General features: G+C 54.3%; 5 protein-coding genes across 5 annotated transcripts; 4 read left to right on the forward strand and 1 right to left on the reverse strand.

The window, feature by feature from the left end:
- Positions 1-3,157: 3,157 nt before the first annotated feature.
- LTHEOB_10310 (Nad-dependent epimerase dehydratase) lies at positions 3,158-3,718 on the forward strand (the record flags this gene model as incomplete). Its single annotated transcript, XM_035506942.1, has 1 exon — positions 3,158-3,718. The coding sequence occupies one exon, from the start codon at positions 3,158-3,160 to the stop codon at positions 3,716-3,718; it is 561 nt and encodes a 186-aa protein (XP_035368079.1).
- A 7,229-nt stretch (positions 3,719-10,947) lies between these two features.
- LTHEOB_10311 (2,3-dihydroxybenzoic acid decarboxylase) lies at positions 10,948-12,170 on the forward strand (the record flags this gene model as incomplete). Its single annotated transcript, XM_035506943.1, has 2 exons — positions 10,948-11,645; positions 11,717-12,170. The coding sequence occupies 2 exons, from the start codon at positions 10,948-10,950 to the stop codon at positions 12,168-12,170; spliced, it is 1,152 nt and encodes a 383-aa protein (XP_035368080.1).
- Positions 12,171-12,803: 633 nt separating this feature from the next.
- Positions 12,804-13,232, forward strand: LTHEOB_10312 (uncharacterized protein; the record flags this gene model as incomplete). The annotated part of the gene is made up of 3 exons (XM_035506944.1): positions 12,804-12,917; positions 12,983-13,065; positions 13,127-13,232. The coding sequence occupies 3 exons, from the start codon at positions 12,804-12,806 to the stop codon at positions 13,230-13,232; spliced, it is 303 nt and encodes a 100-aa protein (XP_035368081.1).
- Positions 13,233-20,163: 6,931 nt separating this feature from the next.
- Positions 20,164-20,583, forward strand: LTHEOB_10313 (Glutamyl-trna reductase; the record flags this gene model as incomplete). The annotated part of the gene is made up of 1 exon (XM_035506945.1): positions 20,164-20,583. One exon carries the CDS (start codon positions 20,164-20,166, stop codon positions 20,581-20,583), a length of 420 nt encoding a protein of 139 aa, XP_035368082.1.
- A 921-nt stretch (positions 20,584-21,504) lies between these two features.
- LTHEOB_10314 (Amino acid transporter) lies at positions 21,505-23,568 on the reverse strand (the record flags this gene model as incomplete). The annotated part of the gene is made up of 4 exons (XM_035506946.1): positions 21,505-22,303; positions 22,468-22,930; positions 23,044-23,120; positions 23,315-23,568. The coding sequence occupies 4 exons, from the start codon at positions 23,566-23,568 to the stop codon at positions 21,505-21,507; spliced, it is 1,593 nt and encodes a 530-aa protein (XP_035368083.1).
- Positions 23,569-24,556: the final 988 nt, after the last annotated feature.

Genomic DNA, 24,556 nt, shown 5'->3' on the forward strand with positions numbered 1-24,556 from the left:
CTTTTACATGTTCCTCGCCCACACGTTTTCATTCCTTAAGCAGGGGTCTCTCTTTCCTTTTTTGCAATAATCTTGGACATACTGGGTAGGCAATAGTTGGGGGGCTAGTTTGAGGTTATTTACTGAAGTTTGCTGGGTAAGGCGTGGGAAAAGTATGGTCGGGTATGTGTGGGCAGGTCTGGGCGTGGTTCTTGGGGCGACGGGCTTTTCGGGGATTCTGGGACTGGAAATGGCCTGGTATTTGCTGATTTCGGTTGAGACATCGGACCAGCAACGTTCAGCAGTGATGACTTACGGGGATTTTTTCGATTCTTTTCCCTCTTTTTGGTGAGCGAGGTCACTGACCGTCTCACCTGGTTATTGCCGAACCAATTTTGAGAAGGATCTCATTCCAAAACCTATTGTAGATGGAACATGAACGCTGAACTTTGAGCTAATTGGTCTTCCAATAATGTTATGCTCATCAGCAACTTCAGTTCAATCATTGGGCAACTTGTGACAAGGGTACCCCGGGGTTACTCCACTTTATTTCCCTGAAACCAGCCGTGAGACGGTTGTGATTGAGGTTCTTACTTTCCGAGTATCTAAAGCAAGGTAAGCTTATGCAGACGTGCGCTTTCGGGATTGATGGCGTCCGGGAGTGGGGTGCTATTAGATGGGGTCCGTCGGCTATCGTCGTAGAATTTAAGGTGAAACCCAGGGTGTGTGGGATCGTCTTGCCCCACTCCGCTTAGCATAACGTCCGTCGTACTTCATGGAGAGATCAAGCAGGCGTCACAGAGGCTTGAACGAAGGCCGATATCATAAGGTCTAGATTCCGACGGTTTCTTCAAATACAGAAACAAACACCTCAAAGCTGCGTGTTCTAGCCGGTCGCAGGCAGCTATTACGCGAAGGACGTCAAACTGAGATTCTTATGTTGATGCGGCAATTTCAACTCCACTTTAGACTTTTTTTTTTCACTGACCAAACTCTTAGAGTAACTACATCGTCGCTGCTCAGGTCATGACAACCATTACCGAAAGGTATACTGGCTGACCATGCCGGAAAAAGCTCTTGACTGAACTCATTTTACAACTTCTTCCGTCTCCGAGAAAATTCATGTATAAGTCAAGGTAAACCCTGACAACAAAAGCTACAAACAGTAGAGTCCTATAGACCATCATCCTCAACAGCGGCGAGTCAACTCGAATGAACAGGTGCATTATCCCCCTGCCCGAAATGGTCACAATCCTCGCATTAGCCACTCAGCTGTGGGGGAAAGGGAGTAGTAAAACTCAGTGACGTCACGGTGAATGTCAGTGCAGAATATCCCCCGCCCTACAGATCCACTACTTCCTCCACTCCTGCCACGCGAGACTCTTATCGAAGCTTATCCATTGATCAAGCAACTTAACAGCACTGGTGGCTGGCTACTAGCAAGGGGTGAGGGTCAGCATATTTCTCAATTAGGAAGGCGCTAAACCGAGAGGATGTGGGGACGGAGGTAGTGGTGGATCTGCAGGGCGAAGGAAGTGCCTTTAGATGCTAAGCGAGTTGAGGATTGCGCAACAGTTGCAGGGGGGTTTAAGGGAAGTCCAAGAACCGTGATGCAAAAAAGAAAAGGGGAATACTCACCGCAGTCACTCCTTTGCCGCGTTGCAAGATCTTCCAGCTATTGTTATGCTCCACGATGATCCTGCGCTGAAGTGTAGTGCTACCGTTGTCTGATCTATTTGAATTAAAATGAATAGATAAGAAAGCAAGCCTTATCTTAATCGGGTTTGGCCAATCCCGTTGGTTAGGTTTCACACGCCTTACAGATGATCGAAGAGCAAGGTGATTGGTGGATTGCTATTAGGAAGCTGAGATGCCTGGGGTTGGATTATAGTTTCTGATGATAGCGCGTTCCCTTCTTTTTAGTGCATGAAGGACAAAGATTTGATATGGTGAGAAGGATTCGGCGCTAGCGGCGATGGACAGCTAGCCTTATGTGGTAGGTTGTGGGCAGAAAAGGTGCATGGATTAGCGTTGGTTGAAGTGTGGGTGACGTGCAGGCATGATGGTGGTGTGTTGTGCAGCTACTAAGGGTCCTCGGCGGCGCGCACTAAGGGTCGAGGCAAGAGCACAGAGAAGAGGCGCGATCTAGATCGCCTGTAGAATTGCGGGATATTGCCCTGGCATGAGTCTGGAGGCATCTGTTGGATTTGTAGCTACTGCAGCTGGGATACGGATGCCATCCCGACAGGCACGCTTCATCCTTCTCCCGTCTCTAGCCAAGCACTTCCTGTACGGCGCGAGCCGAAGTACTCGGCGCACGCGAATAACCACGTGGGAAACCAGACGATCGCAAATGGTTGTGAACCGCTCGGGCGTAGAGCATGGCCCAGACCCCAGAAGCAATAATACACCCGCTACTTCATTACCTCATGATAGGACCGATGAGACGAAGGGAAAGCGGCGAGGGGGCTGCCTAATGGCCCGCGCTCACTGCCTCATAGAGGCATTGCTTTCTCATCAGCCGCGTGTGGCTTGATCGACTTAGGGCTGTCAGGATTTAGTGCCCGCCAGAAAAACGACCCCTAACCTCGGTAAACAGCCCGTTCCCGGCGACTGATTACTCGTGTAGTTCGATCGTAGATGCATCGACTTTAGTGGCTTTGAGAATAGCCAAGGCCGATCCTATTCTCAGGCGATTTGACGGAGGCATTTTCAGCCTTCAACGGCGCTCTTTTTGCGGGCACTGCTCGCTATCTCGATGTCAATGCCGCGTCCCGGTGCCGGATGCAGGACGCGGCGCTGGGTCAAGCCACAAGGCAAGGGGTGGCTGGCGGGAGGCATGGGGGTACCGTTTCCGGGGAGGGATCGCATGCGGCCCAGTGGTAACGGTCCGATTTGTGCCCTCTGCCGTAGCGAAAGACCAAGCTACTTTCTCCCAAACCGACCATAGCGCGTGATCTTGAGGCGCAACACGAGAGAACTCCGGCATCCCGAACGGGGACTTGACTCCGGCTGTGCTGATAAGTCTGGGACTATGTAGGCCCACTGAAATGACGGTGAGGTCTATTTCAATATTTGCTTTTCCCCCCACACGGCCCCAGCTGCACATCTCTTTTCAACCCGGCTCTCCGCTGTTCCTTGCCCGACAAGTGAACACCACCCTCTCTCTCGACCAGCCATGCCTTTGTGGAAGGAGAAGAAGTCGTCCAAGTCCAGCGAGGCTCCCGCCATGACGCAGCAGCGCCGGACTGCCCTGGCCATCGTCGAGGCCTTGAACCGCCTGGACACGCGCGCCGTGTGGAACATGCGAGACCGCAGCTGCTGGCGTGAGATCTACCCCAAGTCCATGGGCATGCCTGCTCAGGACAACGACGCCGCCCAACGCGCCCTCAACTTCATCCTCAACACCTTCAAGACCTTCTACATTTCCGTGCACGACCTCATCGAAGACGTGCCTGCCCGCAAGGTCTGCATGTGGGTCATCTGCACCGGCACCACCGTTTCCGGGCCCTGGACCAACGAGTACGTCTGGAGCATGGAGTTCAACGAGGCCGGCACCCACGTCGTGCGCTGGAAGGAGTTCGTCGACAGCATCTCGACCAAGGCCCTGTTCCCCGAGATCATGGCCGAGTCGTGGGACGAGTCGATGAGCGACCGGCCCTCCACCGGGCCCTCGACCAGGTCCGAGGCCCCTTCGAGTCGCCCTTCTGCCGGGCCTTCAAACTCGGGAGCTTCATAGGACACGCCACAAACTTCCCACCAACTATCGACACATCTCACCTTAGCCGGGACTCCTCTGTCCCGACATCCGAAACACTAAAACGCCAAACGACGGCCTTTGTACCCTCCGTTCGGCTCCGAAGATACCCGGACCCGCCCCCCTCCTGCCATTCCTTTTCAGGATTAGAAGCTTGATCGTGCCAGAAACCTTGAGAATGCATTTTGTGCATGAAGACGGGATAAATTGCGTTATGTCTGGAACTTTGTTGAGGGAAGATACGACGAATGGGTCTTTCCGACGGAATGAGAGGCTAATGCGGCGTCAAGACGCGTCAGCACAGCCTCCAGAGCATACAAGCGCCCTTTCGGCGTTCGCTAATCCGCAGCCACGAAATGGCCGCAGGAACAAGCAGACTTTTCATTCGGGGCGGTAATGCGTGCTGAAAGAACTAGGAGTTCTCTCTTTCTTTCTATCTTCTCATTGCTGTATAAACAGACAGTTTTCCTGATACCCCCTATTTGAAGTCCTCCGAGATAGCAATGCATATCTCGTTCTTGACTGCCGGAGGCAAATAGAACCAAGACATACTCATTATTCATCTCATACATTGCCCCTTGGTACATTATACAAGCTCATTGCCGAGACGGGAGTCGGAACGCGTTCCGGACCCGACACTTAACCACTCTCGGACCCCGATACGCAATCTACCGGCATACATCGGTGGGAATGTTTCTTATCCCTTTGCTGCCTTCCATGGTAAGAGAGCTTTCACGCGCTGCAAAGCAGTAGGTCTCTCCTGTGCTTTCCCAACCACGATCAACGTTGAAGAGTCCGGCGGTGAGATACGGAGTCGAAGGCCAGGAGGGGAATAGCACTCTATTTCGAAACGCCAGACATTTGCGATTTGTTCCGTTAGCCGATCGAAGAGCCACGAGGGACCCACATAGTGCGGGGGACGAGACCTCTGTTGGGGTCCAGAAACAGGCAGCAGGGGCCATATCGGGTTATTGATTGCAAGTGACCAACGCCACGTTCGGTCGAGTGAGTCAGGAGTCGGATGACGAAGAACCCTCACACACCGGAACCCTTTTTTCGTGGGAAAGAGACAAAAAAAGAGAGCTAAACTGTCCGGTTAGACTGGCCTCGGACACCATGGTTCGGGCCGGTGGCTATTGTAGAAGCAATACCCGATGTCTCGCCGTGTCCATGAAGGTGAAGATAATGAGCTCGCGTTTAGACGAACTAGCCTTTAATGATAGAATTGGGGGCCATTATTCTCACGGTCACTTAAGATGCCCGGCAACACTGCCACGGCATTGGGACCAACTTGGCTCCGAGCGTACGGGCACCATCGTATCCTTGAAAATTGTCGTCACCTTCGCAACAGATCCTGGCTATCACGCCCAAGCGGCACGTTCCGCAGACGAGGCCACTAGCCATATCGGGGAATCATCTCATCCTGCGGACCACGTAGTACATAGTACAAAAGACCCTGCGTACGTTCAACACACTGGCCCCTATCTCATTGGCCGTCACTCCACCCGCCAAATCCTACCTTTTTTTCCCTCCGAAACTCCGGTGTTGGATGAGGGGCAACAGCGGGTACAATGAAATAAATTAAAAGGCACTGCAACGTTCGGCCCTACTCTCCAACTGACTCGACTTAGCCGTAGATCATGCGTACGCAGCCCAAACAAAGAACCGCATTTTCAGCTTCCTCGTCCCGGCTGATCGTCCGCGAACTCTTGTCGCAATCTCGCTTCAAGACGGCTCAAGACAGCTGTCTTCGGGACACCTTTCCTCATCCACGCCTCATCTCGCAGATCACTTACGCCCGTAGCGGGGCCCTTGAAGGCCTCCTCCTGCAGTGAGGAGGGAAAGAAGAAAATGGACGAAGATCACTGACGTCAAGCCGGACGCTCCGAGTGGGAGAGGGGGAGCTAACGTCGCGCTATTGTATGCATAAAGGAGGATCTCTGCTCTCTTTCGGAATCAGGCAAAGAGGACGCACCCAAACCCGGCGCTGCGGACCGTCGATCCCCCGAGAACTCTTTTTGCTTTTTGCTTTTCCGGCTGTCGGAAGGCGGGTCGCTCGGTAGACGAGCGTTCATGCAGGGTGAAGTGGAAAAAATGATCGACGCCCCCCACACGTGATTTTGTACCAAAACGTTGACATGTTGCGAGCATGATGTGTAGCCGATCCGATGACAATCTGGACCCACTGTTATTCCCGACGTTCGTCAAGATAAGACTGTGAGGCTGCAGACGTGTTGTTCTTCAGCGTTATCAGACCGATCTGCACAATCTTCGATCCATGCATAAAAAGTTATCCCTATTCATTGATTTCCGTCACCCCTTACCTCACGTCACCCTTGGATTCCAGTGATGCCCCGAGCATCTGGTGTTGAAGCATTGTGCACCAAACTTTCCTGCAAAGTGAGACTAATAGCTCCAACGCATCCACCGAATACACGGGGCTCATGAGAACAGCAAACATGAGGTTTGACTGTTATTTCAAATTCTTATATAGACGCCAAATTTCTCTGATCTTCATAAAGCAACTTCGACTTGCCTCCTTCATCAAATAGAAGGCGTTGGTAGTTTAGCGGTAAAACACATCGATTCTACCAGAGTTTGGTGGTGCATTCCCAAAAGGAAGCACACCCCCACCCAAGATGGGCCGGACGCGGAAACTCCTTGGATTCGATGAGCCCTGGGTTCAACTCCTAGCCAATGCAGTTCTTTTTGCTGCAATGTCACTATCCATCATGACATTCTTTTTAGACTTTCACCGCTTTATCTAGTGTTCTACACGCCTAAATATGTGGGAATATCGCTCCAGCTTTAATCATTGATGCCTCTGATAGCCAACCCCTTTCATACTGATCCATTTTTTGGATTCCTTACAGTTCAGTACAGTTTGTGTAGCCAAGTGATGGGTCCTGTCTCTCAACAAGCTCGACGCTTTTGTTTCGATGCCAGCCTGATATGCGGGTCCTAGAAGAGCACCCACCCGAGATCTCTGCTGTGGGCATGGGTCTTGAATGCTCACCGAGACCTGAGTTCAAACTACAGCAAATGCTTTACATTTGTCTACCGTTAGATCTACGTGTTGGGGACCTTCTAAGATGAAAAATGTGAAATTAGCGCACCGACTACGTGTATAATGCAAGGGTTGACTGAATGTGCGCGTTTCGCTCACCGGTCAACCAGCCACGGCCGCTCTCCTTCGTCGCTCGACATTGTTCCTTTATAAAGCATACTATCAACTACCTTTCCAACATCAAAAAGCGTCGGTGGTTCAGTGGTTAGAACGTATCGATCTCAATCAGAGTGGAGTCGAGGCCCAAGAGGCGAGGCCTGAAAGGCGAGGCCCTTGGAGCAGATGACCCCCGTGAGAGACGGCCCGGACGCGGGACTCTGGAGAATTGGTGAGACCTGGGTTCAACTCCCAGTCGATGCAATTCCTTTTGCCCCTGCTTGCGCTGCTCTACATTTTTAAATTTTTGTTGGGTGGACTGTGGGCGAGACCTTGCAGGATTCTGTGTAACTCACTATGTTTGGAAGCCGGGAACCCGGGATTCCAAGCGATTGAGGGGATTGTGTCCCACAGTGTAAGAATGCAGCTTTTTGTTCGGATTTTGAGATTAAATTCGTGTTTTAACTCCGGCGCGCACCAACCACACAATAATCTCGCATCGTGACTTGCTCATTGGATGAACATGCTGAAGCGTGTTTCCATTCTGGTTAGCCACCAAAACAAGACGAATCGACACGGACCTTGTTGGAGAAATGAGCATCGCCTGATTCCGATATCTCGAGACAGCACACTGCAACTACCCATGGTATGAGCGAAAACTAAATTTACGCTAGCCGTCGGCTGAAATATCCCCCTGTATGTGAGAGCTTCGATGTCCATTGCTGCCTTGTGCTGGCGGAAGCCTGCGCTGCTTGGAAATTGTGAAACTATGAACTCAAGCTCTGAATGGTCGCCGTCGCGGTTTTCCTTTCCGCCATTGTTGAGTGCCTAGCCACTGTCAGCTTCAGTTTTGAGAGCAGGCAGCATAACCTTGTCCGCTGATCATCAACTCTCGCTGACCACAGGGCAAGCCACCGCTTCGGAATACCCATTTTAGAAAACCCCTAACCAATCTAATGTTGTGGCTCATGGGAAAGCACCAAAGCTGCATATGCGTTTGCCACTCCGCATCAGCCTCGTCATCCTTCGAGCATAATTTCAGTCTTTGCGGGATCAACCTATGGAAAATCCCAGGCTGCCACGCTCAGCTTGATCGGCCACAAACTGATTATAAGCGGCGAGAATTCTCTCATCCTCTTATGTCGTTTTGAATACGACAAAAATTCGTCGGCTTATTCCATTCTTTTCCAAAAGCTGCTTTTTGTTTATCAATCCGTATCACATACCCTTACGCTCTACGTTCGTTGGATAAATCCTGACATCGAAATACCTTAGAAATAATCAAGAAACGTATGACGCTGAGTAAGATCCACTGTCTCAATGACAAGCCGGCGTCTATCTCCCAACGAGTATACAGTGGGATGGTTTATGCGCTCCTAATTGAGCTCACTGCTGCACAATGCATGCTTGAAGAGGAACATAACCCCATTGGATTCGAAAACGATACCAACATCTACATACTTGGACGAATCGGCAAGCGCGATGTTGTGATCGCCTGTTTGCCGGCGGGAGTAATGGGGACAAACTCCGCCGCACTCGTTGCCACTCAGATGAAGTTTTCTTTCCCCACATTCGATTCAATCTCCTGATTGGCATCGGCGGCGGTGTACCCAGCAAAGACGCCGGCATTCGACTTGGAGATGTGGCTGTTAGCCAGCCCTTCAAGGGACATGGCGGAGTGGTTCAATACGATTTCGGGACAACAATATCTAAAGGGTTCGTGCAAAGGCGATATTTAAGTCCTCCACCAACCATTCTTCTCAATGCGGTATCCAAGATACAGGCGAGTCATTACCAAGAAAAGGGTCACTTCCTGAGCTACCTGTCCAAGCTTGAGAGCCATCACCCTTTTCTTGGAGATTCTATTGAGCCCGATCTCCTGTTCGCCGCCGCTTATGAGCATTTGGAGGGAATAGGATGCTCATCGTGCAATCATGATCACATAATCTATCGACATCCGCGGCAAGGGCAACTCCCTGCAGTCCATTATGGAACGATTGCGTCAGGAAACCAGATCATGAGAGATGGGATTACAAGAGATAAAGTGAGCTCTGACCTTGGCGGGGTGCTTTGCTTCGAGATGGAGGCTGCAGGTCTGATGAACACTTTCCCATGTCTCGTGGTACGGGGTATCTGCGATTACGCAGATTCACATAAAAACAAGCAGTGGCAACCGTATGCAGCTGGCAGGGCAGCAGCATATGCGGCTACCCTCTTGTCCTTTGTGCCGGTTGAAGAAATTCGCGTCATACTTTTCACTTACACCACTACGAACCCGAACGCCCAGTTTTCAACGGACCAGAAATGTGCACGAGTAGTTCCTGAAGCCAATCAAATGACACCAAACGATGCCGCGCAGACCCGTCTTCTGCATGGATACGAGGTATGTGCAGACCCTGCACAATTCGCATGACGGCTTTGCTGACGTCCGATGCAGACTCAAGATTTCTACAAACTTGTACGAGACAACACTGCACTTCAAAGCGCCGTGTTTGAACTTGCATTCCCAGACAGTGCTCACGACATGTTCAATGTAACTCAAAGATCTGTGTGCATGGCTGGGAATACCACTGGGCGTCTTCTCGACGATCGTCTGAACACGAAGGCACACGAAGACACATCCGAGAATGAAGATTCCATGACATGCATTTGCAAGCTAACAAACTAAGCTGAAAAATGGAGGCTAATTGCTGTAACTCATTTTTTGCGAGCGTTCAAAAGCTCCCACTACTCTTTCTGTCCAAAATATACAGCCTCGGAGCAAAGTCTTGAGCTCAAGATGAAAATCGCTCCTCCTGAATGGCTCCTTGCGCGCACCATCGATCTCAGTCTGCAGATCCGATATTGGCAAACCTCTGAGAGATTTTTTCCATAAGCTCGCCGGTGATTGGTACAAGCAGACCTGTTAATTCCATGGAGTCACCTGGCTTTCGAGCCATCAACAATACAAGAGAGCGGCTAAAGGAGACTGCGTACAAGGAGAGTCATTTGAAGTCACATTGCGAGATCTCTTCCAGGCTCAAAATGCTTCTGCTTTAGATGAAGACTTCCATGGCTCTACGCTACTCTCGGTAGGAACATTTGGAAATTAAATTGAATAGTATGCTTACGCTACCACAGGAGGTTCTTCGGCTGTACCAATCATGCAAAATCAAAAGTAATCCAGGAGAAGAATACCTTTCCGAATGATTCCAAGGAAACAGATTTTCCAAAACGGCATGTCTGCACCACTATGGAAACGAGGCGACTGTGATCAACTTGAAGGCTGGTGCGGACTTTGCAGACCAGGAATCTGGCTTGCAATGAAGAATAAACCCTTCTGGAGCTACCTGATATTCTACCATGGCGCTAACCCGACTACAAACACTGCGATTAGAAGCTCGCAATCTACTCATAGTACTAAAGGCGATGCTGAAATCTGGGAAGGCTTGTGCGGCAAGTACGACAGGTGGGTTGCGCTAGTCAGAAGTAAGAAAAGAGACTGCACATTATGGTTTGAGCATGTCTACGAGGTAAGTGACACAGTATGCTTACCACGTCGTGGAGTCACATAAGCCTTATATGATATAGATTGAGCCATTTGCTGACTATCGTACACAGTGTGATGATTTACGGCTGTTTTCGGGGTCTGTAGAATAACCATTGAGCCTGACGCAATGCAATCAAGAAATTCACATTGTATACGTCATAACATATTACATAATGCAGAAATGGAAAACCCTGCAATTCTGTGAAGGTGATCGATCTCCCGTTGAAGTATCACCCCGCACGCGGGGTATCGCAACCCCTGCGCCTACCACCCGTGTCAATACAACTTCACCAATCACCCTGTCTAGAATTTTTCCAGATCTGGCAAACACAAAATGCATGCTCCATGCACGACTGAGCATCTCGGCAGCTGGCCGCGGGTATGCGACCTTAAATGCCGAAGTCTCCATTTACCTCATTTTCAAACATCCCGACAGCCCCCGACATCACTTCCCAATATTTTTGCAACCCCAGCACCAGCCCTCTACCAAACCACCTTCCCCCCAACCCCCATCACACCATGCACGGCAAAATCGCCCTCGAAGAAGCCTGGGCCATCCCCGACTCCTTCACCCACTACGACCCCTCCACGCTCGCGCCACCCGGCGTCATCGGCGGCAGCGGCGGCCTGCACGCCGCGCTGCTCGACGTCTCGGGCACGCGCCTCGCGCAGATGGACGCCAACGGCATCGACCTGATGGTCCTCTCGCACACCTCGCCCGGCGCCCAAGGCGTCGCCGACCCCTCCGCCGCCGCGGCCCTCGCGCGGCGCGCCAACGACGCGCTCGCGGACGCCGTGCTCCAAGCTCCCCCTGGCCGCTTCGCCGCGTTCGTGGCGCTGAGCATGCATGATCCCGGTGAGGCGGCGGAGGAGCTGCGGCGGTGTTGGAGGAAGAAGGCGTTCGTGGGGTGTCTGTTGAATGATTTTCAGTCGGTGCGGGACGCGGAGGGGAACGAGCAGATGCTTTTTTTTGATGCGCCGCGGTACGATGTGTTCTGGAGAGTGGCAGAGGAGCTGGGCTGCCCCGTGTACCTGCATCCGCGCGCGGCGACGCCGCTGGTGCGCGAGCAGGAGTGGGCGGGCCGCCCGTGGTTGGAGTTCTCGGCGCTGGGATACGCGAATCGCGTCAGCGTGCATGTGCTGGGCATCGTGTGTGCGGGGGTGCTGGATCGGTTTCCGGGGTTGAAGATTGTGATTGGGCATATGGGGGAGCATATGTAAGTCTTGTTGTGTTTTTTTCTTGTAGAAGGAAGAGGAAGTGATCTTGCTGATGCGAGGGAAACAACAGCCCGTACGATCTGTACCGCATCGACCACAAGCTCAACCGCGCCCGTTTTCCGGACATGCCGATGCGCAAGGACCGGCTCGTTCGCGATTACTTTGGCACGCAGCTGTTCATCACCACGTCCGGCCACTTCTCGACGCCAGCCCTGCTGTGTGCCATGCAGGAGATTGGGTCGCACAGCATCATGTTTTCCATTGACTATCCCTATGAGAGTATACCTAATGGTTGCGTGTGGTTTGACGAGTACGTTCCCATCAGTTCAAGAGATCTGGTAGACATTGGCCGGAACAACGCATTGAAGGTCTTGCCGAGATTGACGGAAGAGCCGCATGGCTTAAAGGAGAAGGGACCGAGAGATTGCGGAGTCGGGGGTTTAGGGTTGAGGAAAGGTTACGAGAGAGAGGTAGAACATGGCTTGTACAATCGAGACTGGAGCGAGAGAACGGCAAGGCGGTAAAAATGCTGACTGAAGGGAGAAGAACGTCTCTATTAGTGAGGCTATGAAGCCGTCTCAGGCGGAGTTGGTGAATTTACTTCTTCAGCTGTTTGATGCATTCGTTTTCCCAACAGCCGGATAGGAGTGGACGTTTTCTCCGTTCCTCGATCCATCGTGGCATCTTCTCCACAAGGCTTAGTACGCCCTGTTCTCCCTGCATGAAAACGCACTAAATCATTGCGGTGTATATTACTCAAGCCCGCTTGCCCGGGCAGCTTATTCCGAAGTGGTGTGCTGAGGTAGCCGCTTATGGCAGGTGCCGCACTGAACACGAGCCTCATAGAGGGACCGGAGCTACCTCCTTTTATCCGTCCTGAGGATCATCGTATAAGAAGACCAATCAACGTTCACCGTTTCTGTCAGTTCGACCGTCTGTAACACACTATCTGCAAAGTCTCTAATTAACCAGTACCTCCGGTACCGTTGTAGCATGGACTACCTATACCAAGCCTTGGCCACAGAACCAGCATGATTCGAGGATCTGGAGAGGTTTTAAGGAGCGCCTCTGCCCTGAACGAGCTCTTCTGAATCCCTCGTCCTGCGGCTACGTTTCAACATCCTTCCCAAATTACACTTCACCTGAAACCATCCATCATGCTTATTCAGACCGTCCTCCTTACCCTGCTGCCCGCTCTGTCGCTGGCTGCGCCATCTGCAGAACTTTCGGCCCGACAGGATGAGTTGAAGACGTGCTGTTTCACCACGAGCGTAAGCGCCCTACAATGGAAATTCAGCGGGAGTGATATACGTATTGACATTCCCTCCTACCAAAGAACGGCAACAAGCCTACCTTCATTACCACCGGCGACGGTGACTTTCTCGACACTCTCAAGTGGTGCTTCTTGAACGTCAAGCGGTGAGTTTATAGCGTTCCATGGACCGAGCAGAGAGCTTCGGTTGCTGAGTGTACATTCCAGTGACCCTACCGACCCCAACAACTGCTCCAAGGCTTCCGCACACATCTCGTCGGGTTACTGCAGCTCGGACGAAGTGGCCGAAGTCATCGAATGCCCGGCCAATTAAAACTGTCGTGAAGTGATTTGCTTGATCTGGCAGGAGAGTAAAGCTTGACTTCAGCACTCTGACATCATCTGTACATATTTCAATGCACCATTTGTATATTGCAAGGGATACCAGTATCAGGGTGGTTTTCGAGACCGATACCCGTTAACGATTGCCGAGTGGCGGTTGTGAGATGACGTGTGTGAATGCATGCATGCAAGTACGCGAGTACGAGTCGGTGACAGGGAAAGACCATGTACGACATCAGTGTAGCGCACGAGGAGAAGGGGAGTTCCGATCAGAGCGTCCGGGCCAGATCGGTTCGGTAGTTGAAGGCGGCCGCTCGGTTGGTGACACGTGGGGAGATAGAGAGTCGGGTGGCTGCAGGAAGCACGGCAGTGGATAAGGACTGGTCAGCAGTCGATACATGTGCAACACGGGGATCTGGCGTTGCCGATGCATGAGTGAGTGGATAGCCGAGAGTGAGGCTTAGGAAAGGGGACGTGGGTTGCCTCCTTCGCTGTTGTTCGTTCGGATTTGGAAGGGTGCAGTCGGATCTCGGCGGCTCCTCGCCTGGATGCGCTCGCCCGTGAGGCTCCGTTGGTTTTCTGTGGATCATGCATTGCTGATCTGGCGGGGAGGGAGCTAATGCAGGTACAAGTGGCCGCGGCCATCAGCCAATGGGACGAGGAGGCGTGGACGAATGATCTACGCAGCCCACTCCTCCGGGTACGTACTACGTGGCTGCGGCATTCGCAAGCGGAGGCACCGCCTTGCACAGGGCGATAAGGGGAGTGGAATTGAAGGCATGTAAGCCGTGTCAAAGCTGCGCCTCGCCTCTGCGAGCAGCATTATCGGGCGGGAGGACGCTTACGTGCAGAATCATGTGCGGAGTGGTTCGAGTGGCACGGTGCTCCACGGCTAGCGGAAAGGAGTGCGAGTCGAGGATGGGGGCCGCGGATCCTTTGCGCCAAGTATCTCTGTTGGGCGTGTCTAAGTGTTTTTTTGGCTTGTGGATGTGCGCCGCCTCGAAGGTACCTTTCGGGCCTGCCGTTCCGGAAACGCCCCCCAGCGCCGCAACCGCCGCAACGAGCGATTCAATGGCAGGTGGCGTGAAGGATGACGGAAGCTTCGTCGACCGGTCAACGTGTAGGAGAGAATTTGGGTGTCTTTTCGGCGAGGCGTGCAGTGCTCTGACTTGCAACTCAAACTCTGCTCGTAGCGATTGCTTGCCTCGTTTTTGTTTCTGGTAGGGCTGACATGTGCGCAGTGCAGCCATCGCCAATCTCAACAAAACGATTGTGACGTGCGGAATTCCGCGGGTCCGATATCTTGAGACGTGACGTCTCCTTCCCCTCTTGGTCCGTCCGCGGGCAATGACGTTGGCTATTGTTTTAGGGTTGTTCGAGGGGAAAGCGCGAGCCACGCCGCATCCCGCTCGGCACCCCCTGGCATCTCGAGGCTTATAGGGCTGTCTGCAATCCCGGTCATGCCATCGCCCATTTGGCTGATGCATGCCGCCTTCTCGATCCCCGCGTGCGCGCGATCTGAGCCACACGCTAAGCAAGCGCTCCCGACCTTCCGCGGCCTCGATGGCGTGGAGAGTGCTGCCAAAAAGAAAAGTAAGCATTGTTTAGCATTTCTGCCTTTGCCCACTCCGCACCGCCGTGTTGCCCGATCGGGCAGCCTGGAGCCGAGGTGGGCGTGAGGTCTGCTCACACTTGCTCTCCATGACGCCGTGCGCGGCAACACGGCAGCGCCGGCTTGTGCGCCTGGTCGGTTCACCAGCCCGCTGCCGCGCAAGTATTTGTGTCGCTACGGCCAAGGAGCGGTGTGTAAGGAGCCTGGGATTGAAATCTTCAGCACACGATGCTCCCGGATCGCCATCCGAGGGGTTGATGCGTGTGCAACGCAACGGCCGGCCGCCCTTCCGCGACGGCCCTTTCTCCCTGTGAAACGCAAGTCTGAGACGCGTGGGGTGAGCGGTGAAAGCATGGAGCCGCCCTGCGCCAAGTGTCAATACGACGTCGAGAATGCCCCGAACGTTGGGCGAGCCATGAGCGCATTTCTGCGGTCCCGAAGGATTGCGCGGGTGGAAGTGTGGCAAGTGGAGCGCGGGGGAGGGGGGCTTGGAGTAGCGCGGGCGCGGGCGAGTACATGGCAGACAACAGTCACGAGAGCAGTTGGTGTGTTGCTTCTTAACGTGATACATTACTCATTACCAAAACTGGAATAGGACATGCTGGGGTTTGGTAGAGCTGATGAGGCGCGAAAGGTGCTTGCGCGTGCGCTGAGATCTTTGTTGTATAGCCGTCTGAAAAGAAAATGCCATGCCAAGATAAGAAAAGGAAAAGAGAAAACAAAAATAGGCTCGCGAGATTGGCGGCGAGGGCTGAGACAAGTTTGAGAGCAAGCGGAAAGGGGCGGGATCGCAGCCAACCCGTTCAGGCCAATCTTGAATCATGCAAGCCACACCAAAGTCAGGTACGCCAGAAGTATTTTTGCAAAATCGCCCAAGCCCATTCGCCAACGCGTGCATAAAACCCCTGTCCGGTCTAGGATATCGAGCGCCGTGCCAAAAGTCAAGTAGATTGCTTTTTGTCGCAGGTGGAAAAAAAGAAGCAGATGGAAGCCGTAAGGAACAGATCTGAGCCCGTCTGTGCGCCGGACGGGCCCCCGGAGCAGCCGACTGTGCCGCTGAGGGCGAGGATTGGACGCTGAGGAAATTGGGAGTGAGGCGGCGCGCGTTTTGTTTGCTCTCCCATGTGCGAGTGGATCTCGGCAGGGCTCTAGATCCCTGCGATGGACCGGTGCAGATCGTCTCGACCGTAGGCCCGGTTTAGCGAGCCCCCAGCCTGTCTGTCGACGTCAACACCAAAATTGCAGGACTGCCCGCAGTCGCCCCAGAGCCGCGTGACGCTTACGCCTTGCTCGAGCACGGCCGGCACGTCTTGAGCTTGCAGCGCTGGCACTCGAAGATGAACCAATGCGGCCCGGAGTGGCATAGGTTGCAGATCCAGTGGATGAGCGAGTTGTCCGACTTGACCATCTTGAACGAGTGCTCGCAGTTTCCGGAGACAGCCATGGTAGATGGAGAGAGAGAGAGGATGAAGTGGTGCGGTTTTGGCGGGAAGGAGCAGTGCGGGTTTAAGTAACTGGAAGGAGCTGTGACGTCGACAATCAGCGCAAGGGTCCCGGATGCTGCTGACTCTGGGGACTCACAGGAGGGAGCAAAGGACAGCTGTAAATTCGCCGATTCGACGAAGGCGTGGGTCGAGGAAGGGGATCTGATCTCCGATGATGGCAGATCTCCAGGGCGCCGGCAGGCGTCTTATAGTGAGGTCGTCTGGGCCGTGCTGTTGCGGAATGCTCCAACTGAGTCGACGATGGGTCGCTTTCGGACAGGCGGTGGACAGATCTGGGAACAGATACACGCCCGTAACACGATGGAGTTGGAGCTCTGCGACCCTATATCAAAAGGCGGCGCGCCCGAAGTGGCATGGGCGTGGAAGCTTGTCAGACTAGGGCGTCGTGGCCCGCAACCGCGGCCATGGGTTGCAATTCCAGGTAGCTGATCCTTGTTGCAAAGGAATGCGGGCTCATTCTTGGGCGGTGCGGACGTGTCACATCGTCGCCGCCGTTGAGCGCAAAGCGGAATTCCTGACGACCTGGTTGCGCGACCTGAGACAAGGCACTGCGGTGCGATGGCCCGCCAGCGCCGGCCAATGCGCGGCGACAGGGCCGTTCCAAGCCCCTGGTCAGCGGGCCAGAGGGCTGAGGCCGGTATTTCGAGAGAGAGGGCAGCTCAGTGCCCCGCGCCGCCTGCTGGCGCCAGCGAAAACACAGCCGCCCGGCGCTCGCCGGCTCAGAGCGCGCCAGCATGGCCCCCGCCGCGCGCGCTGCCGCTTCAGGCCGCTGACGCAGCGTCTCCTGTGCCCGCAATCCGTTGCGGTATGTCCTCCAGCACCGCGGTGGGCGTCGCCGCGGAGGGAAGCTGCGGCGGCTCGAACAGGCCCCGTGCAGCGCGCCACCGACGCCGTTTGCGCGGCATCCAGGCCCGCGGGTCCAGCCTGGCATGTACCGTCGATCCACCATCGCTGCCCGTCCTCACCACCACCGCGCGCCTCACCACGAATCCCACCCACGCCTACAGCCCGCCGCTCCAGCGCCGCGCCGCCCGCCCTGCCGTGCGTCTGCCGCTGTCTTATTGGTTTCAAGGCCGAAGAAACGTGCCTAACCATGCTCCCGCGCCAACCCCGTCGGCCACAAGATCTCCAGGGATCGATCTACCTGCAGGATCCTGCGCGAAACCCGGTTGCTGGCGACCTCCATCAGGAACACCTCGATGTCTGACCCGCTCCGCCCTGGCGACCGACGGCAAGCCCTCCAACTGGCCCGCCTCCCCTGCACCAACGCCAGGGCGCGCGGATCCTCCCGCCTGATTGACTCCATCGTACGCCCAAATGCGACCTGTCGGCTCCCTATCGTGAGAGCTGGCCCGGTTTCTGACTCCCTTCGAGAATATTCCACCCTGTGTCAGCACCCTCATCCCTCGACGGACCCTCATTTCTTTGACATCCGGCCACTCCTGGAAACCACCCATCGTGCTCGTGGCACCCGCAGCCGTGTCGCATTCCGCCATTTTGACTCGCCTGCGCGCCCTTGCCAGACTCGACCTGCCCAAAGAGGGCGCCGGGCTGCTCAAGCCTTCCTGTTTGGTGCTCTCTCGTCTGCTTTGGGCCGACTACACCCTGTCTCATAGAAGCTGTGTCCGGGGAGCGCCGCGTCCCACTAACCGGGGACGACACCAGAGGGTAGCATTCCTGGAGATCTCTGAGATATTACACCGATCCGCAAGAGCAAGGGTCCCGGCAATGACGCGCAGAAGCGGTGGATGTCGGCCCGCCGCCTCACAACCCTGCCCGCATTCCCGCCCCGTCGCTTCTGCATACGTCGTACCGAGATTGATTGTGCGCTTCCGATCTGGTGTTACTGCATAAGCGAGCGAAGGAGCAAAAGCCTCCGGCACCAGGGGAAGCGCGCACTGTCCTACCGCCTTCCCTGGGAAATCGATCGCCCCAGCCCGACTCGATGCCAAACCGGCCCCCGTCGATGCTGTTTCGCGGATGCCCGGCTCATCCCACCGATCCCAGGTCAACGGTCACAGCCTGGTGTTTTCTTTCTTCGCCGCACTGTGCTCCGCCCCCTCGCCTGGTACGGTAGCTTTTGGCGGTGTGTGCAATTAACAATCTCGTCGCTGCTTTCGCGTCTCTGCAGCTTCTTCGTATTCCCTCGCCAATTGACAATAGCCTTGTACCTGGCGCTCAGCCTCACCCTCAGCTGACATGCTCCTGCGAGAAAAACAAAGCGCCTTCGATTTTTTGTTTTTCAGAAACACCTTGCTTTGCGTATGCAATGCAAAAGGAGAAAGAAAAATAAAGGGTACGCGGGTTTCAGGCCTTGGTTCCGCCGATGGCTTCCCGGATGACATGTCCAGGAACCCGACAACCAGGTCTTTGTCCCGGCTCGTCAAACAACCCACTGTCCTGATTATATCGCAAGTCAGTACAAAGTTCTGACGGCCGGTGTGACACTGCCTCACCGACTCTATTCGCACTGCTCAATCGGAGAATTAACAGGACGCCGTGGCTTCGCCATCCGCGCCACGGTGAGGAGGCAATGGCAGTACAGACATCGTTTGGACGCCGCGTCTCCCAACGTTCCATAATTGCCCCGTCTTAATCTCCTAACCGGGTCTGTGGATTTTCTGAGCCCCTCCTTCTCCGCCGCTTTGGTCTGACATCTGCCGTGCCACTGCCGCTATGTCCGGGTACTCCGACAGGCAACGCGTCGCCCTGGGTTGCACTCGGGCTTGCGCCCAACAAATAGTCTTTGTGAGTGACTGCAACGCGTACGTAGCCTCATGACCAGCATCACATCGAAAAGGACGTAACAAAGGCGGAATTGCCAATGAATTCGGTCGTGGTGGGTGTCGTTGCATGACCATTCACCAGAAGATGTCAGCTCACCTAACCGATCATGCAGGTACCTGGCGGCAGGGGACGGGCGCTGCCTGACGCACTATGGCGTCTAGGCGGCTGTCAGGTCGGGAAGGATACGATGGCGGTTGCGGCATACGCGCCCCCCTCGCCGCTGATGCCGTGCCACCACAAGTACTACCCAATGCGGGTCACTTGGCCAGACCGGTCCTTGGTTGAACTGACACCAGTATGTTTGTTTTCTGTCGTTGAGGACCCACAGGTTGGTTCTCATACAGCACTTCGAAGCCTCACTTTCCAATATCTCAAATTTTCAAGCAGTTCCACCTCTTTTTGACTTCTTCTCTTGGAAGTAACCCGCCTGGATTTTGAGTGCATGAAAAAGCAACTGCAACGGCTGTCATCAGTAGCCGAAAGGAAGTATCATAGCTAGTATGTTTGATCGAACTTTCACTACTCTTCTGTTTGGCACTGTCGTTCATGAGCACATTATGAAAGATGAACTTGTGAGTGATCACTGTCAGAACTTCAATGAATGATTTGCAGACAGTCAGTCATTAGAAGAGATGGCGCCGATGAGTGTATCATTAGCATTTCTACCTTCTGTCTCTTTCTTTCTTCTTATTTTCGCTCTCGTAGCTTTCACAGATGGTAACTCTCTCTCTTTTTTTTTTTTTTGCCAGAACTGTAAAACGCGCAAGAGATAGAGTATCAATTTGTGACCAACTTCTTCGGTCAGCTCGCCGTCCTTCGCGCCGGACCGGTACCATTGGTGGTTGGCAAGGTTCTCCCGCCGCGGGCATCTACTGCGCGATGAAGGCCGCCAGAGTGATGCAAGTCCTTCATGAGAATGTTGGCTATGTTCTCGGGCCCCTGATCATTGTTGGCGGTAGCCGCAAAGCTCCCCGATCAGCCACGGAAACTCTCCAAAGGACCTCATCAGTCCAACAGCAATGTTCCAGAGAGGCGGATTCTCTTTGGGGCTTGTTCAAACTGACTTGAAGATGTGCAAGTTTACCAAGAGTAAGTCCGAACTCGTTCCAGTTTTCATTCTCACAGTGACCATGATTCGACGCTCCGGCATCCAGTCTACGTGTTGGGGAGGGAATGGCACAGCGACGTTGAACCAGTGCTGGTCAACGTCCCCCCAGGAGCTACCAGGAAACAGGGATTCAAAGAGCTGGGAAGAAGGTCTACTTCCGGGGGCAGCCACCCACCCGGACACGCTTAACGCCTTAGTCTACGAGAAAGCTGCCGCTGAAACCATCGCAGAGTGCACCGAGGGCCACTTCGTCAACTCTGTAAACCTCGACCTCGTCTGCACTGAAAATTACTCTTCATTTGAACAGCCGTTCAAGGTACACGGCTCCTAATGCCTAGGAGCTATGGTAGAGGCGCTGGGCCACGAGATGGCCAGAGAGCTACTTAAACGACAAGACAAAGCGTGCTCGCGTTGTGTTTGCCATAGTGTTCCCGCCTTTGACTTCAACGCGCCCTGATACTATCAGATCTCAGTGCTTTACTTTATTGGTTGCCGAGTCTAATTCCCGTATCCTTTGCTTTTTCTTTAACACCAAGGAATATACCTTATACATCTTACCACTAAAACGTAATCCATTCATTATACTTTATGACATCACCCCAAGTAATTGGTATATATATCCAGGTAGTTTCGCTGCTGCATCCGCTCCTAAGGAGTGTTCAATTCAATTCATTTGCACTGTTCAACATAACACCTTCAATTTTTCCACCAATTACCACTCTGTCCTGATAGAGGACTATCTTTCTAGCGAACAGGCAACAGAAGTTGAGAATGGGGGGAGTGCTGGGCACTTATGGGAGGCGGTCGGTGACATGTATCCATAGTACGAAGTTTGCCGCGGTTCAGACAAAGCTTCAATTCTTTTCACTGACTGGAAATTTCTTGAATGTAACCCATTCCTTCCGCGATTATTGCTACATGGACAATCGAGATGAACTTCTGGACGTGGATGTCAGTTTCCGCAAAGAGGCGAGCCTCTCTTATCTCCTGGCCCTCTCGGGTAGAAAGCCTTTTCTCCAGGACGACAGCGACGCATTAAGTTACGGGTAACAGTACACCAAGGAGAATTTCATAATCATTGCACATCTTCACCACCTACATAGCTACATAGCTACGGGAGAACAAGGGAGATACACCACGAACATCCAATACCGCTCATCCACCGTCCACACCATCAACATCGATGCCCACCCATCCCCAACAACAAAAGAAAAAATTTTCGCACCCGGTGACAACCTATTCACCACCACATTCAATACAACACATCAACAACAGGCCCCTCATACCACCTCCTCGCCCACCCAAAATAATACACCGCGCCAAACGCAACCCACCCGCCCAGCACGACGACGCTGTAATTCATATTCTGCGGCGACACGGGCTGCACGCTCGGGAACATGCTAAACACCATGGCGACGGCGAGCCACGCGACGGCCGCAGCGTTGATCCAGGCGCCCCAGCGACCGAGGCTGAAAGCAGCGTGGCCAGCCTCGGCAGCGACTTTCGCGGGGCTATCGGCGCGGCGGCCGTAGACGAGCATGTACGCGACGGGCAGGATGTAGCTCGCGTACATGCCGAGGATAGCCATCGACAGGACGGCGTTGAAGGCGGTCGCGCTGCCGAGATACACGAGGCCGAGCAGCGCCTGCAGGGCGGCGGTGCACAGCACCATGCGGGCGGGGACCTGCGAGCGGGGGTCGACGTGCGAGAAGTAGGCGCTGCAGGGGGCGGCGCGGTCGCGGGCGAAGGCCCAGGCGGTGCGGGAGGTGGAGGTGGTGCCGGCGGCGTTGGCGGCGACGGCGATGAGCGAGATGAAGAGGGCCAGGATGCTGGCGCCCGCGCGGCTGGAGGTGGCGTTGAGGAAGAGCTGCATGAAGGGGAAGCCGGTGGGCGAGGAGAGGAGCGAGGAGAGGTCGCCCAGCGCGAAGAGGAGGACGATGCAGTAGATCAGGCCCATGAGGCCGTTGACGATGATGGAGCCGACCATGGCGATCGGGACTGATCGGGAGGGGTTGGGGAGCTCTTCGGCGAGATGGGCGGCGGCGTCGTAGCTGGGAGGTAGGGTCAGTTGAGATGATCGAGGAGAAAGGGCTGGTGGAGAGGGGGAGGACAGCAGTGATGCATGGGAGGAGGGTGTTGAGAGAGGAACCGATGTAGGGGCATATGAGAGGATTCGCATTCGCCAGTATCAGAATAGACGGATGGAAACACTTACCCGAGGAATGGATATACCGCACTCAGCATGCCCACCATCCAGCTCACTCCATCGTTCGACCACCCACTGGTGTTTTCGACCTCTTTGAAGACGTAGCTCGCAGTGTGCCCGCCATCCTTCCCGATGCCCATGACACCGAGCACGACGACCGTCGCCACGAAGCCGACAACGTGCCCGATGCCGCTCAACGTGTTGGTATGCGGCAGGATGCGTGAGCCGAAGATGTTGACGAGAGTGCTGTATACGATGATGGCCCAGTAGAACATCAGGCCCTGCCATCGCTGTGGAACATAAGTGCCAGACGCATCATTGAGCACGATCAGGGCTTGGAACTGCAGGCCAGCAGCGAAGGCGGCAGAAGCAGTCAGCACTATCTGGCCGCCGATGTTGATCCAGCCGGTGAACCACGACGCTACAAGGCGTGTGTGAGGGGGAGCGAGAGAAGCGACCCAGTGGTATTGTCCTAGAAATCCAGTCAGTTGAGGCTGGTCTACCACAAGTTGAATGGGTGTTGGGCTGGACAGAAAAAGGGAAGTGACTAAGGGCAAGCCGAGTGGAAATCGAACGGTTACTCACCTCCAGCAGTCGGATATATCGATGCAATCTCAGCCATCGACGCTGCCGTTAACAGTGATCCAATGAAGGCAATGACACTGTAGCATCAAAGTTAGTCTCTCGAGTATCATGTGGTGTGCACACATCCTGCCCAACTAGGCCGCTACTCCACCCCCGCCAAGCCTGTGCCCTCTCTTCCTCGGCAACCAAAATAGCCATCAACGCCAACGAGATTTCATCCGCCAGCCTATCAAATTCCATGAGGAAGGCTGTGAGGGTAGATGGGACTTACTAGTTGTAGAATAGACACGGGGCTCCGCCGTTCGTCAGCGCCTGGGCGACGACGCTGGAGAGAGCCTCCCAGGTGGCCATCAAGCACACCAACAGCGCACCCAGCGACCACACGCTGAACTCGCGGCGGAGCTCATCCGCATGACCCGTCACTGTCGAGACAGCGCCGGCCTGCAGCTCGACGTCTACGGCCGTGCTGGCATGAATGCCAGGCTTGGCCGTCGAGTCTGACGAGCGGGTTTTGGTGAGAGACATGATAATTTCTCCTTTCTCTGTAGTATGTGGGTTTGCTTTTCTTGATGGAAAGACGAGATGAAGGATGCTGCAGTCGATGGTTGCGGAGGTGCGAGGTTGGTGTTCGGCGTGTTTGGTTATGAAGAGGCGAATCCAGACGCTCGGTTTCCTAAGCGGGAAGCCGGAGTGGCGGAGGGGCCAGGATGGGCACTAGACGCAGCAGCCAAGGTAGACAACACCGCAACCAAGAAAAAAAGTCAACTGCGAGTAGGCGAGGAGCCGAAGACGATCGCGGTCGGTGGTGTGAGAGTGAAAGTTGGTCGCAGAAGATAAGTAGTAAGTAGTAAGGGTCTTTCAAGCCTGTCTTCGATATCCACTGGTTTCCTATCACCGCCACGGGAGCTCCGGTATGCGGCGATTGCGAGAGGCAGGACGTGGGAGGATTGCGTGCGTCTCTGATAGGGACTGACTGTGACCAGCACAATAGACTAACAAGGTGGAGACGAGGGCAGGTTGCTATCGCAGAAATTTAGGATGTGACCGGGGCTGGCGTCGAGGCAAGAGATAATAGGCATCCTGAAGAGATAACAAGCAACAGGCCCAGCAGCATCGCAGCTCGTTATTTTCCCCGCATTTCCCACCGAACTAGCGAAGCCACACTGACACTGCAGGGGCCGGACATGGCACTGGCCGTCTTAGCATTTCCCCTCATGGCAACCGTGTGTACTTTTCGGGCTCTCCATCTCTGTGGGGGAGAAGGTCATCGATGCCAAACGTGGAAATGGTCCGGGTTTGCCGAACTAGCACCTGCTGCCATAGGCGTCGCGGACATGGCGCACGCCCCCATAATCCAGAAAAATGCAACGCGGATTGGTTCACGCGCTTCTTGAGGCTGCCCTACGCAGCACTTCATGGTGGCCAAAGTCGTGGAATTGTTTCCGCCTGGCCGAATGTGGCGCAGATCTCAGCAGCATCTTCGTCACTGACGAACTGCGGGTTACCTCGGGCG

The sequence above is a fragment of the Lasiodiplodia theobromae genome (assembly GCF_012971845.1).
Source record: "Lasiodiplodia theobromae strain AM2As chromosome Unknown scaffold_37, whole genome shotgun sequence".
NCBI lineage: Eukaryota > Fungi > Ascomycota > Dothideomycetes > Botryosphaeriales > Botryosphaeriaceae > Lasiodiplodia > Lasiodiplodia theobromae.